Here is a 14,016-nt window from a genome sequence, read left to right as displayed (position 1 = left end):
CCTGCTTGGAATTTGGTGGCGTTGGGTGTGGCAGCACACCCAGTACAACAACTACCACCATGGGCCACTGATCATATGTGATGCATGGACACCAGGAAGTATGTCTTGTGTATCACATGTGAAACACAGGGCAGGCAATGTGTTAAGGTAATAAAATGTCCTACGTACTTGAAATATTACATTCTGAAACTATTACTCTTCCTAGTGAAGACAAAGAGAGCAACAAAAGCATTTGGAATCTAATATTTGTAAGTGATATTATAATGGCACTTGCATTTATTTTAATAATAATTGGTTTGTTTACTTTTATTTTTGTAGCAAAGACTCTAATACAAGTAATGAAGAAGGTTCTTGTCAAACACAGTCTTTGTCCAACAACACAAATAGTACTCCACGTGGAGCAACCAATTCTGGGACTTGCCCGTCTTCAAGTGGAAGCTCTACAGTCTCAACTAATGTTGGAGCAGTTACAACTTCTACAACGTCGTCACGTTCAAACCAAGACCATAATTATTTCCGACAGAAAAGTAACGATAGTTCAAGTCTTTCCGCTTTGTCTGACGAGTTGGGAAATACATCAAACAAAGTTAAGATGGTTGAAAGCCTACCCACAAAAACTTCTCCAAAGATTAGTCAAGCAAAATCCGATTGTAAAAGCACCTTATCATCAGTGGCACCAAAAGAAGTTGCTGCTGTCAAAGATTTGGACTTGCCTCCCCGTTTATCAAAAGTAGACCTCAGTCAACCCATATTTGGTCTTGAGGACCAGTTTACCACAACGATAGGTGAAGATTATTTAGATGCTGCTATAGACACTGATGCGATGACAAGTCAAGCTCTTGATTCCCTTAATGCACTTTTAGAAGCTGAAAACTTTGATAAACCCAATGATCCACTCAGAATTGATTTTGACTCTGTTGGCCACCCAGAAGGAGGCGAACAGCAGAGCAAGGAGTTGTCAGACGTTTGTCAAAATAATTCTAACAAGCTAGCTAGCTCTGGTGCTGAGTTACCTCATAATGTGTCTTCTGAGAACAGCTCAGTGAACATCAACTCTAAACACAGTGACGTATCGAAACAAGAGACTGGTAAATCATTGTGTTCAGGGGATGATCACAGTGAAGCTGGTACCAAGACTGGTACTGAAACATCATCAGCCAATAACTCGGATCATGGACATGTTGATGATAAGAAATCTAAAACTGAAAAACACAAAAAACTGTTAAACATGGTCATTTCCGCCTTACACATCTGCCTCACTCGTTTCCCTACACATTATAAAGCTCTCTATAGACTTGCTCATCTTCACTTCTACTCACCATTTAACAAGGTATGTCTTATATTTTTTTTCCTGCAATTTAATGAAAATAAAAAGAAACATGTTTGTTGTTATCTTACGAAATCATTAACGTTTAAAATCTTTCAACCTAATGGCAGTGTGTGTGTGTGTGTGTAGAAACATGGCAGTGTGGTTCCAGGTTCAGCCTCAGGTTGACAAGAGCCTTGTAAGTGGATTTGGTTGACAGAAAATGAAAGTAACCTAACATAAATATATGTATGTGTAACCCCGTGATGGACTGGTGTTTCATCTAAGGGGGAATATATATGCCTAAGAAACCGGGAAACCAACCTTATGAGTCTATATGACTCGAGAAGGAGCTTTATCCCTTTTTGACTGGTGAATAAAACAACCTCTTTTGTGCTTCTACTACAAAAATGCACCCAGTATGCACTGGGTGCATTTTGTGGTTGACAAATGAGCAGAGGAAAGTGTAGGGTTGTGAGGCCCACTAGTCCTGTCTCACTGAGGATTATTCAGCCTCACTAGTATTGGTATCATGAGAAAATGCATCCAGTACTCTATGTAAAGTCGTTCGTGATAGAAAGGGCATTTGGCCATAGGAACAGTTGCTCCCAATAAGAAATGACTTGCACCATGATGACCCTTTCAAGCCATGCCAGCATGAAAAGTGGATGTTAAATGATAACAAAGACATTATTGCCAAATATAAGGGTGATGAGTTCACAGAATTGTCAGCATGTCAGGTGAAATGCTTAGTGGTATTTCATCTGCTGTTATGTTCTGAATTCAAATTCCACCAAGGTTGACATTACCTTTCATCCTTTCAGGGTTGATTAAATAAGTACCAGTTACGCACTGGGGTCGATGTAATCGACTTAATCCCTTTGTCTGTCCTTGCTTGTCCCCTCTATGTTTAGCCCCCAATGGGCAATAAAGAAATAAATGTAAATGGTCACAATTCCATTTTATTAATAACTTATTCACTTTTCTTTCATAACTCAAATTCTTCATCCTAGATTTCTTATCATTACCGTTAATGGAGAAGTTATTATAAAGCCCTCGGCCCCTTCAGGTTTCGTAGTCTTGCAAGCTGCATTGCAACCTCAATATAATGCAGGTGGAACAAGAAAAGCACTCAATACATGCTGGAGAGTGTTTGGCATTAGAAAGGGTATCCAGCCATAGAAACCATACCAATGCAGCTCTTGGACCCATCAGATCCTCTCAAACTGTCCAACCCATGCCAACATGGACATCAAATGATGATGAGAAGTCTCTCTAAAATTCATATCCCAGCTCTAATGTTTCTCTGCACCTTTCGTTCGTCATTATACATGGTTTATTGTCTTGTCACTTCTATTCTGGAATTGATTCTTTTATATATCTTTCAGCAGTTAAAAACTTTATGCCTCATTGTGCTGATTCAATTTTTGCTGATGATGTAACTCTCTAATCATATGCAAATAGTTCTTGCAACCTTTTTCTATCGGCCAGTAAAAATACAATGTGTGTACTACATCATATGAAATGCAGAAAATTCCAGAAAGTATTCCACTATCAAAAGCAATTTGCTTCAGTTCCTATATTTCAAGCACATATGCACAGAACCGACTATATTCAGTTCCCATGCTGTAAGGCTTAATATACTTTTTTAAATCAAAAACAAACAAAAAAATCAAGGTTAACCTAATTTTAAATTTTGCCATCAGATCTACAGCATCTAAAAATACTGGCAAACTACATTTGCCAAATATTAATTTTCAAAATCTTTCAAATTGAAATTTCTATTTGATTTCAGAATATTAACTACACACGTGATATATTGCTTGGGGTTCCTTCTTGGACCCAACATGATCACCTACCTGCTCCGGGTCTTTTTACAGATCGTAAACATTCCAACTTTTTTCAGGTTTGTATACAATTCTTGTCTAAAATGACTTTACAATAAATTTCATGTTTTCTGTTATTAGAAATAATCCCATTTGAAATTTTCAGCATGGTGTTTTCATGGCACATTTTATTATCTCAGATAGGTACAGACATGGCTATGCAGTTAAGAAGCTAGCTTCCCAATCACGGTGTCTTGGGTTCAGTCCCACTGTGTGGCATCTTGGACAAGTGTCTTCTAGTATGGCCTTGTGAGTGGATTTGGTAGTCAAAAACTGTGTCTTACTATAAAAGTTCCCTCTTGCTGGGGATTCTGTTTAGATTTCTTCATGTGAACCAAGTTTCTTTCACTGCAGCAGACATCCAGTGATTTAGTGATTTCTGTACTTTTAGATCATCTAGATAATCTAATACAGAGAGATTATAAGGTAACACCATTAGTAGGATAATGAGAGGGAGTGCTGTGCTAAGAGAAGTAAAGCTAGTTTAGGAGGAATGAACAGGTAGAAGGAAGTGATTGATAGTTGAGAAGTTAGCAATTAGTGGATGGGGAAATGAAAAGCTAAGAATGAAAGATGACAGAATTAAACAACGGAGAAAAAAATGATGGAAAATGTAGAAAAATGACAAAATGAAAAAGTTAAAAGATGACAAGAAGCTGAGATAGTGTGAAAGGTTTTAATAGATTACATCAACAGTGGAATCACCCCCCCACTCATAGCCACATAATACCCTCAGTGCCCCCACCCCTGTTTTTATGTATAAATAAATATTTTATATATATTATGAATCATTTGATATTTAATATAATATTATATAATTTGTATACGATACTATAATGATATTATAATAAATTCATAGCGTCCCCCAATCCACTGCCTTCCTCCCAACACCTCCTTTTTCTTTACTGCACTCCACCACCCCCTTAGGCACCAGCGCCCACCTCGGCCGTCAAAACATCCACGGGGGTGGGGGTGAGGGTAGCGCCCACTTTGAGAACCTATGATCTAGATAAAGTTTAATTTTTGTTTCTTTGTTTCAGAAAATTTAATGGCAATTGTTTTCTTTTTTTTTTTTTTTTTTTTGTTAGGGTGTGTGGCGTATTCCAGTTGAAGAGGTAGACCGTTCTGGTAGTTTCGCTTCACACATGAACCGTTCTGTCAAGTTGTTGTTGGAAGTTCTGCGAGTTCAGTGTGATAACTCAATGCTCTTTCAGCTTCACATTCAGTTAAATCGCACACCAGATGCTGGCAGGTCAGATAAACTTTCAAACCTTTTATACATTTTGCTTTCTCTATTATTTCCACCTTTTTCTTTTGTCTTTTACTTGTTTCAATCATTTGACTGAGGCCATGCTGGAGCACCGCCTTTAGTCAAGCAAATCGACCCCAGGACTTGTTCTTTGTAAGCTTAGTACTTATTCTAATGGCCTCTTTTGCCGAACCGCTAAGTTACGGAGACGTAAACACACCAGCATCGGTTGTTAAATGATGTTGGGGGGACACACACATACATAGACATGGACATATACATATATATATATATATATATGTATATATATATATATATATATAAACATAATTAAGGGATCAGCAAATATTTGCTTCACCATATACCGAAGTTCAGAAATAGCAGCTAAAAAAGCTGAGAATCCCAGCTGAGAATTCTCAGCTCTTTTAGCTGCTATTTCTGAACTTCGGTATATGGTGAAGCAAATATTTGCTAATCCCTTAATTATGTTTATAAATATATATGAGCTTTTAAATAAGTTCTCCACCAATAATGGTGCTTTCATACCGATGGGCTTGGTAAAAATTATTAATTGATTTATTAATTAATAAATTGATAATCCTTTACCCTTTTAATTTGTAATATATATATATATATATATACACGATGGGCTTCTTTCAGTTTCCGTTTACCAAATCCACTCACAAGGCTTTGGACAGCCTGAGGCTATAGTAGAAAACACTTGCCCAAGGTTCCACGTAGTGGGACTGAATCTGGAACCATGTGGTTGGTATGCAAGCTACTTACCACACAGCCACTCCTGCGCCTATCTAAAAATTCAAATAACTTTTTAACCAAATAAGTTTGTTAGCTTTTGATCTTAAATCAGCTTCGTTATATTTTTTTTTAATTTCTCAATTTTTTTTAAAACTTCATTGATTATACATTTTGATCACTTTCCAAATTATAGTGTTTTTAACAAAGTTATGTCCATAATTGATGTTATCTCAGGACAAATACCCCAGTAACTGACCTATCAACAGTGTTTATACATTAGGTGTGATACGTAGATGTCTGTTTTAATCTTTTTTTTTTTAATTTACAAAGGAGGAGTCACAAAAAGACAAATTAATATTTTTATGACAGTAATTTGTTTCAGTGATACTTTACCAGTTCTCTTATAGATGGCTGGAAAGTATTGATGGTCAACTGTTTTCCATGTGTCTGGTTAAAGTTACTGATTTTTTTCACAGTATTACAACGATTAACAAAGATAATTTTGTTTACTAAAACTTTCCAATTTCAGGAAATACCTCCGTGACGCTGAGCGTGTCTGTTTGTCCCAGCTGGCCTATGAGTATGCTCTTGATACTGTAGAATTACAACTAGAAGATGTGCTGGAGAGCGATAGTGAACGGCAAATTAAATTTCTCTTGGAAGTCTACAAAATTTGGTGTCATGGCGTCAATAAAGTATACTTGCATGTGGAGAGAACTAATGATATTTTCCTTGATGTGTTCCGTGTCATTATGAAAAATGCGGTTGGTATTATAGATATTATAACCTTTTTTTGATATAGACACTAACCACTGAACTATGCACAATATTATTAAAAAAAAAAAAAAGGACACCATTAACTGAATTCTCTTCAGTGTGGTGCACCTACCATCTCCTGCTAGCATGGACAAATCAGGTGGAAAAACTGATTACTACACAATGAGATTCCACACGATGAGATTCCACACAGTTGCCATTTACCAAATTTACTTATTCATTGGTTGTCCCAGGGCTATAATAGACGACACTTGCCCAGGTGCCATGCAGTGGGACTGAACCCAAAACCACTTGGTTGCAAAGCAAGCTTCTCAATCACATAGCCATTACACTGTGAACATGCTGGGGCAATGCCTTGAAGGACTTTAGTCAAACAAATCAATCCCAATTCTTATTTTTTTTAAAGCCCTGTACTTATTTTATCAGTCTCTTAAGTCAAACTGCTAAGTTACAGAGATGTAAACACACTGATACCAGTTGTCAAGCAATGGTGGGGGCAAACACAGACACAAAGTCACATGTATCTATGGTAGGCTTCTTTTAGTTTCCATCTGCCAAATCTACTCACAGGGCTTTGGTTGGCCTAAGGATATAACAGAAGACGCTTGCCCAAGTGTTATGCAATGGGACTCAAACTTCTTACCACACATCCACACAAATGCTAATTTAACCCATTAGTATTTAAACCGGCCATATCCGGCCTAAATAATCTACAGGGTGTCCACAAAGTCTGGGTACATGGGGATTAACACATACTTTAAGAAATTATTTCTTATATTTAATTGTTTATGTTATGATTTTATTTACTTCATGTACCCAGACTTTGTGGACACCCTGTACTTCCTTTATGTTCTAACTGGCCAGATCTGACCTTTTACACCTCCCTTACAATGTCGTTCAAAAAATATACAGTCACATCATATAAATCTTGAAATTACAAGATAATCCATGATTAACTCAAAGCAATGTAGATAAATAAGCGAACATTAGAAGCATCAGTTGTGGCGTGCAAGAGAGACGATTGCGCTGGTATGGACATGTGGTGAGAATGGAGGAGGATAGCTGCGTGAAAAAGTGCCACACCCTAACAGTTGAGGGAACCCGTGGAAGAGGTAGGCCCAGGAAGACCTGGGCTGAGGTGGTGAGGCAAGACCTTCGTACATTGGGCCTCACCGAGGCGATGACTACGGACCGAGACCTTTGGAAATGGGCTGTGCGTGAGAAGACCCGGCAAGCCAAGTAAGATCGTTGCCAGTGCCCCTGGACTGGTTCTTGTGCGGGTGGCACATGAGATGCACCATTTTGAGCGTGGCCGTTGCCAGTACCGCCTGACTGGCTCCTGTAGGATTTTCGAGCGAGATCGTTGCCAGTGCCCCTGGACTGGCTTGTGCGGGTGGCACATAAAAGACACCATTTCGAGCGTGGCCGTTTTCGTGCGGGTGACACGTAAAAGCACCCACTACACTCTCTGAGTGGTTGGCGTTAGGAAGGGCATCCAGCTGTAGAAACTCTGCCAAATCAGACTGGAGCCTGGTGTTGCCATCCGGTTTCACCAGTCCTCAGTCAAATCGTCCAACCCATGCTAGCATGGAAAGCGGACGTTAAACGATGATGATGATGATGATGATGATACATTTGACAGAATAATCCGAATGCTAAAGGGTTAAATCCATGCAAAGAATTTTGATTCAGAAGTGCATTTTAACCTAATTTTTTGGTTTAAAAATTAGTAATGAGTAACCACTAGTAACGAGTAGGCTGGTTGGTGTCTTAGTTTTCATATTTTTTATCAAATGCTGAAATATAAACATTCAATATTTCTCAGTTTGGAATACTTTTTCAAGTTGTGTTTTACATAAATTATATTCAAAAACTGAAATTGGAATTTTGTTGTATCTTGGGAGGGTCAGCACACCAATAATTAACAGACACTGGTTCTGTTTTACTTTTTTTTTTTTTTTTTTTTTTTTTTTCCAGTTTGATTAACTATTTAACAAATTAGCTAAAGGATTGATTAATCAGTTTAAATTTATCAGTCCTTCTGTTGCCATTCACGATGGCAACCAGTTGACAAATAGAAAATAAAGAAGCGAAATAGAACCAGTGCATGTGTTTATTGGCACAATGACCCTCCCAAAATACAACAAAATTGAAATTTTACTCCACTTTTTAATTTTTCCTTTAGATCCCAATCAAGTCAACCACTGTCGAACAATTAGAACAGGCCATCAGGTTTTGTCAGCAACAGTTGTCATTCAGCAAACTAAACCCAATAACATACCAACCTTCACTGGTAACTACTAATTTCATTTTCTCAATTTTATTTTCATCAAACAAACTTTTAACCCTTTTGGTACCAACCCACCAGAGACCACTCCTAGTTTCTATGATACAAACTTTCTGTTGTAAGATAAAATAAATTCAAACCTTCCATCAAAGTTTCATTTTAAATCCTGTTTCAAACACCAGTTTCATAATGACATATTTTATTAAATTATTTGTTATTTTCAAAATTAATTGAAATGAAAACCTTATATTTCGATGAAAATATGGTAACAAAAGGACTAAAATGTATTACACTATTGGTTAGAGCAGATTTTTTTTTTTAATTATTCCTGTATAGCTTTTTAGTTTTCAACAGGGTATTTATTATATTATTTATATTTTCATTGTAGAAGTGTTAAGGAAAAAAGTAAATATTTTTTAGAGTTGATTGAGAATCTGTTTTTAAATTTAATATTGAATTAATAAATTAAATTTTAAATGAAAGATTGTATCTTTGATTTAAAATTTAATTTGTAATAATTTGATATGGAGATTTTCATTCAATTTCCATTATTGTTCAGAGAATATAAATTCAAGATAAATTCATATTTGAAGAATTTTAAAGTAATATAAATTTTTTTTTTTTTGTAATAGTATATTTATTTCTGCTTTGAGTCTATTTTTATTGGATATATTTATATTTATTATCAAACAAATTAGCTATAGCTACATTCTATGTAAAATAATATTTTTTCCATGCATTAACAGGTGAGGGTTAATGATAGAAAGGGTGTCTTAGAAAATCTGCCTTAAAGTAGATGTTAAAATGATGATTTCTTGTGTAAATTGATTACACCCAAAATGCTTGATACACTGTACATTGTAAAACACACCATTTAGAACTGTCTTCAGCTTCATTTGTAGCTACATGAAATGAGACTTCTTGCATAAAATGCAAAAATAAAAGACATGAAGACTTTAGTCCTGAGTGATTTCTGGTTCTCAACAAAGATGACGACAGATGAAGTTCCTGCTTTATATCAATAGAAAAGATCTGATTAACAACCTGTATAGCTTAATTCTTAAGGTCCCTCAAAACTCGCCGTTCAATCTCCACATGTTGTACCCTCCTTTCATGTTTCTGGCTTTGTGCCAACACGTAGGCACTGTTTCCTTTCCTATAATCCTTAGTTCTGGAATTCTATTTTACCATGTATCTTATTTTTCATCACCATCATCATTAAACATCCATCTTCCATGCTAGCATGGGTTGAACAGTTCAACACGACCTGACAAGCTGAAGGACTGCATTATGCTCTAAAGGCTGCTTTTTGTAGCTGGATGTCCTTCCTAATGCCAGCCACTTTACAGAGTGTGCTGTTTGCTTTTTCTTGTGTGGCACCAGCACCAGTAGAGTCACCACAACTCTAGAGAGCCCCTTAACTGAAGCAAAGTTTGGCCATGTATGTATATCTGTGATATATTACACGTGTATGTTCATATACCCACATGTACACACACAAACACACACTGACGCCCAGGAACCTGTTTTGAAAAATTGATTATTGAAGATTTCAGGTATTTTTTTTCCTTTTAGTACAACGTTTGTAATTTTACGAAATCAAATATTTTGTGTTAAAATAGTTTGAGTTTGGAAATTGATGTTAATTTTTAGACTCAAAGCAGAAATTAACGCTTAAAATTAAGGAAAAGAAAATACACACTATACAAAGCCACAAATGGTATTGACCTATTATTTCCTTAGTTAAAATTAATTTCTACTAATTAAACTGATTATATTTTGGGTAATTAAAATTTTCATGTGTTTCCGAAACCTTTTTATTACATTTTTAAAACAGTGTACCATAGTTGACTTTGCCTTTGAACCTTCTGAGGGTGATAAAAATAAAGTACCAGTCATGTACTGGGGATCGATATAATCGATAATAATATCTCTTTAACCCTTGAACTGAGGTTTCGTGCCTGTTAGAAATCAATATTTCTGAAACAGCAGAACTGGCTTCTTGTATTGTTTACTACTTTCTGTCTACAGATTCTGAATGATTATCAACGGCAGCATAGCCATCACCATCAGATGGCCAGTGGTGGTGCTCAGATGGTGGCTGGCTCCTCTTCCTCCTCCTCATCGTCTGGACACTCTCCCGGCATACCGAACATTGGCCTAAACAAAATGGCAGTGAACAGCGGCAGTGGACTGAGCAGTGGTCACAGTAAGGCATGTGATGTGGTCATAGTGTCCGAGTATGGTACTATGCAGACCCACCATCGAAACCGTCAACTAGAGCCTGGGGAAATTTTGGGCTGCCATCATCCCACCACTGTCACTATGACTAATGATGACAAACTCTCGATTTCACCACCAGAGAAACTCACCTCTGATGTTCAGGTGCGTTCTGCATTTCATCCTTCCCCAACTACACCTTTCTCTTCTACTGTCCACAACAGTAGCAGTAGTAGTAATAGATATATTTGCTAATGGGCTTTATTTTTTTTTTCTTTTACTTTTTCGGTTTTCTTTCTTTTCTTTTTTTTTTCTTGTAAATTCTTTGCTTCCTTGCTGGTTCCACTTTGTAATTAGGGCATAATTTCACGTTAAGTTATCCCCACCCCCACCACCACACTTCGTCTTCCATCTATAGCATATGTCCAGGCTTGAAGAAGAATAAGAGTAAATATCTTTTTCATTATTATTATTATTATTATTATTATTACCAAAAGCAGTGAGCTAGCAGAATCATGAGCACATTGGACCAAATGCTTCACAGCATTTTTTCTGATTCTTTCCATTCTGAGCTCAAATATCTCTGAGGTCAACTTTGTCTTTCATATCCTCTCAGGGTTAATAAAATTAGTACCAGTTGAATGCTGGGGTTGATGTAATCAACTAGTTCTTCCCTCCCCAAAATTTCAGGCTTTTCGCCAACTATAGAAAAAATGATTATTATTATTATCATTATTATTATATTATTACTTGGATCCAGATTTTCTTATGTTTGTCTATAGTGTTACACAGAATAATAACCTGTTTGTGCTCTGTCAGTGATTTTGATGGTAAGGGTGGGGAGCTGGGATAAAAAAAATTTATTTCCTTTGTCCATAAATTGTGTTGATTACGATATTTTGAAACTGTTTTCATTAATAATTTGAGAAATTCTTCTTATTGTTGACATGCTTGTTCGTTATTAGGAAAATTACAGACTAGTGAGTGTTTTCTCTTCAGAAAAATAAAAAAATTTATATTTTAAAATGTATATTTTCAGAAGCTATGGTCCCTTCTAAGATATACCATCTCAAAGATGGTACTTAAAACAGTGCTTCTTCCAAACACTATTGTATCCCTCCCTCCCTCTCTCCTGCCACTTCTCTCTCTCTCTTTTCCTCCATTTCTCTTTCTCTCCCTCCACCTCTCTCTTTCCTTCCACCTCTTTTTCTCCTCCATTTCTCTCTTTTCCCTCCATCTCTCTCTCTCTTTCTCTCCATTTCTCTCTTTTCCCTCCACCTCTCTCTCTCTCCCTCCACCTCTCTCTCTCTCCCTCCACCTCTCTCTCTCCCTCCACCTCTCTCTCTCCCTCCACCTCGCTCTCTCCCTCCACCTCGCTCTCTCCCTCCACCTCTCTCTCTCCCTCCACCTCGCTCTCTCCCTCCACCTCTCTCTCTCCCTCCACCTCTCTCTCTCTCCCTCCACCTCTCTCTCTTTTCCCCCACCTCTCTCTCCCTCCACCTCTCTCTTTCCCTCCACCTCTCTCTTTCCCTCCACCTCTCTCTTTCCTTCCATCTCTTTTTCTCCTCCATTTCTCTTTTCCCTCCATTTATCTCTTTCCTTCCGCCTCTCTCTTTTCCCCCCACCTCTCTCTCTTTCCTTCCACCTCTCTTTTTCTCCATTTCTCTCTCTCTCTTTCCTTCCACCTCCATCTTTCCCTCCACCTCTCTCCCTTCTCAAATTTTATTTGTTGAAATTTTTTACATACCAACCCCCACCCTCACTCCATTTCCCCAACACTACACCTACTGTGATATGTATAGAACTACATCTTATACAAATATACCAAGTATATTAAACTTCAATAATTGTTCAGTTCCTTTTAAAACTATTTCCGCAATCTTCCTGATGCACATTTGACATTTCTAGCATCACAGAAACAAAACTTTATTTTTGGACAAATTTTCTTATTGTTTTAAACACAATGAAAAAAGAAAAAGTTTAGATAATGTTAATTTGACCCCTTCAACATTCATAATACTATTACACTACTTACGTTGATGTATTCATTTCTTTATTATTTTTTTTTTAATGCTAAAATGATGAATAGATAAAATTCAACAACCTGAGGGATTTAGTGAGGACTTTATACCACCACACACACGTCTTTAATGTTATCTAAACCCTTTGCCTGTCTGTGTGTCACAACACATATTCTCCTGGCATCCGTGCATCAGATATGATACGCATTCCCAGTTATTTTTATTCAATCACCAGAATAACTTGGGGCTTATGAAAGGAAAACTTTATATTACTCAGAATATATGAATTAAGGGCTAATCAAAACTCTGAAAACGAGCATGGACATTTAGAAGAAGCTTATGAAAATGCTTTGGACAAGCAAAGGGTTAAAACTGGTTTGAAGAGAAAATAAATGATTAAATTTGACAGCTAAAGAATTAAAATGTATCTAAATTATCATTCTCTACCAGATAAATTTATATTAGTTCTATAAACTTAGAACTTTATTGATATTTCTGGCAGGTTTTAAAGACTTGAGATTTATTCATTGAAGTGAATCAAAAATTAAATTCGAAATTTTAATTTTTCAGTCCAATAAAACCTTGTCTGGAAATTGTATTGAAGTGATTCAAGTTTATCAGAACTAAGATTGCTTAGATTTTTGTTTCTTTCTCTTAGCCAGTGGTTTTTAAACCTTAACTGTGGCTATACTGGAACAGAGCATTTTATATATTTTCATAACGTACACATAAAATTCAGTCCTTCCTTTTCTTGTTTCTCAGAAACTTTGTATCTGGTTTGATTTCATTAATTTTAGGGATACTAGACTTAAAAATTAGTAAGTTTCAGTGAATACTATACATTTTCAATTTGATCCCTATAGTGGGGGACTTTCACTGTTAATTGTTCTAATAAACAACACTATGAAACAGCCTCCCTCTTTACGGCTGATAATACTTTCTCCCACCACATAGCTTTATGTTACATACTCTGTACAACTCTGTCCAATAATGAGAAAGAATACTTACATTATGTTACCTATCGTTTATACCAAATTTGTTGATACTAAAACACATTATATATTATATAATTGTTTTTTGACTATATTAATCAGGCCTTTCCAATCCTTTCTTTTTCTTTCTCTCTCTCCCTCTCTCCCCATATATATATATATATATATATATATGATTAGTGATTTTGTTTTCTTGTGAAATGTTTAAAATTTTATCTGAAAGAAAAAAGAAATATCTATTTTCTGTTAATTTGTAAATCTCAGACTGTTAAATCAAATTTATAATTCAAACTTATTGTTTCTCTCCTGTATGAATTGGACTTCCTCTATGGTTTGTCCCCCACCCCCATTGTTTTGGTCTGTTAATTTACTGTCCATTATATAACTTCAACAACTTCAGATTTCTTTTCTCACCAGCAGTGATTCTCTCATTGTTCTTGTTGTTAATGTTTCCGTTCCTGTTATCATATTACCAAAGGTTCATAAACATGTATTTGATAATCATCATTCTTTTAGAGTGTG

At 36.3% G+C, this 14,016-nt stretch overlaps 1 protein-coding gene across 4 annotated transcripts in view; it reads left to right on the top strand.

The window, feature by feature from the left end:
• The window catches only part of LOC106874869 (calcineurin-binding protein cabin-1), a 55,451-nt gene that overhangs the window by 32,771 nt on the left and 8,664 nt on the right, over window positions 1-14,016 (top strand). For all 4 annotated transcript variants that reach the window (XM_089359360.1, XM_089359358.1, XM_089359356.1 and 1 more), the window contains exons 37-42: window positions 319-1,330; window positions 3,102-3,212; window positions 4,281-4,444; window positions 5,727-5,961; window positions 8,160-8,267; window positions 10,293-10,646. In XM_089359360.1, the coding sequence (XP_089215486.1) occupies window positions 319-1,330; window positions 3,102-3,212; window positions 4,281-4,444; window positions 5,727-5,961; window positions 8,160-8,267; window positions 10,293-10,646 (1,984 nt within the window). The remainder of the gene's footprint in view (window positions 1-318; window positions 1,331-3,101; window positions 3,213-4,280; window positions 4,445-5,726; window positions 5,962-8,159; window positions 8,268-10,292; window positions 10,647-14,016) is intronic.

This window comes from Octopus bimaculoides, chromosome 11 (assembly GCF_046866305.1).
Source record: "Octopus bimaculoides isolate indiv1 chromosome 11, ASM4686630v1, whole genome shotgun sequence".
Lineage (NCBI taxonomy): Eukaryota > Metazoa > Mollusca > Cephalopoda > Octopoda > Octopodidae > Octopus > Octopus bimaculoides.
Note: the sequence above shows the minus strand (reverse complement) of the source record. Positions and strands in the feature narration are given on the sequence as shown.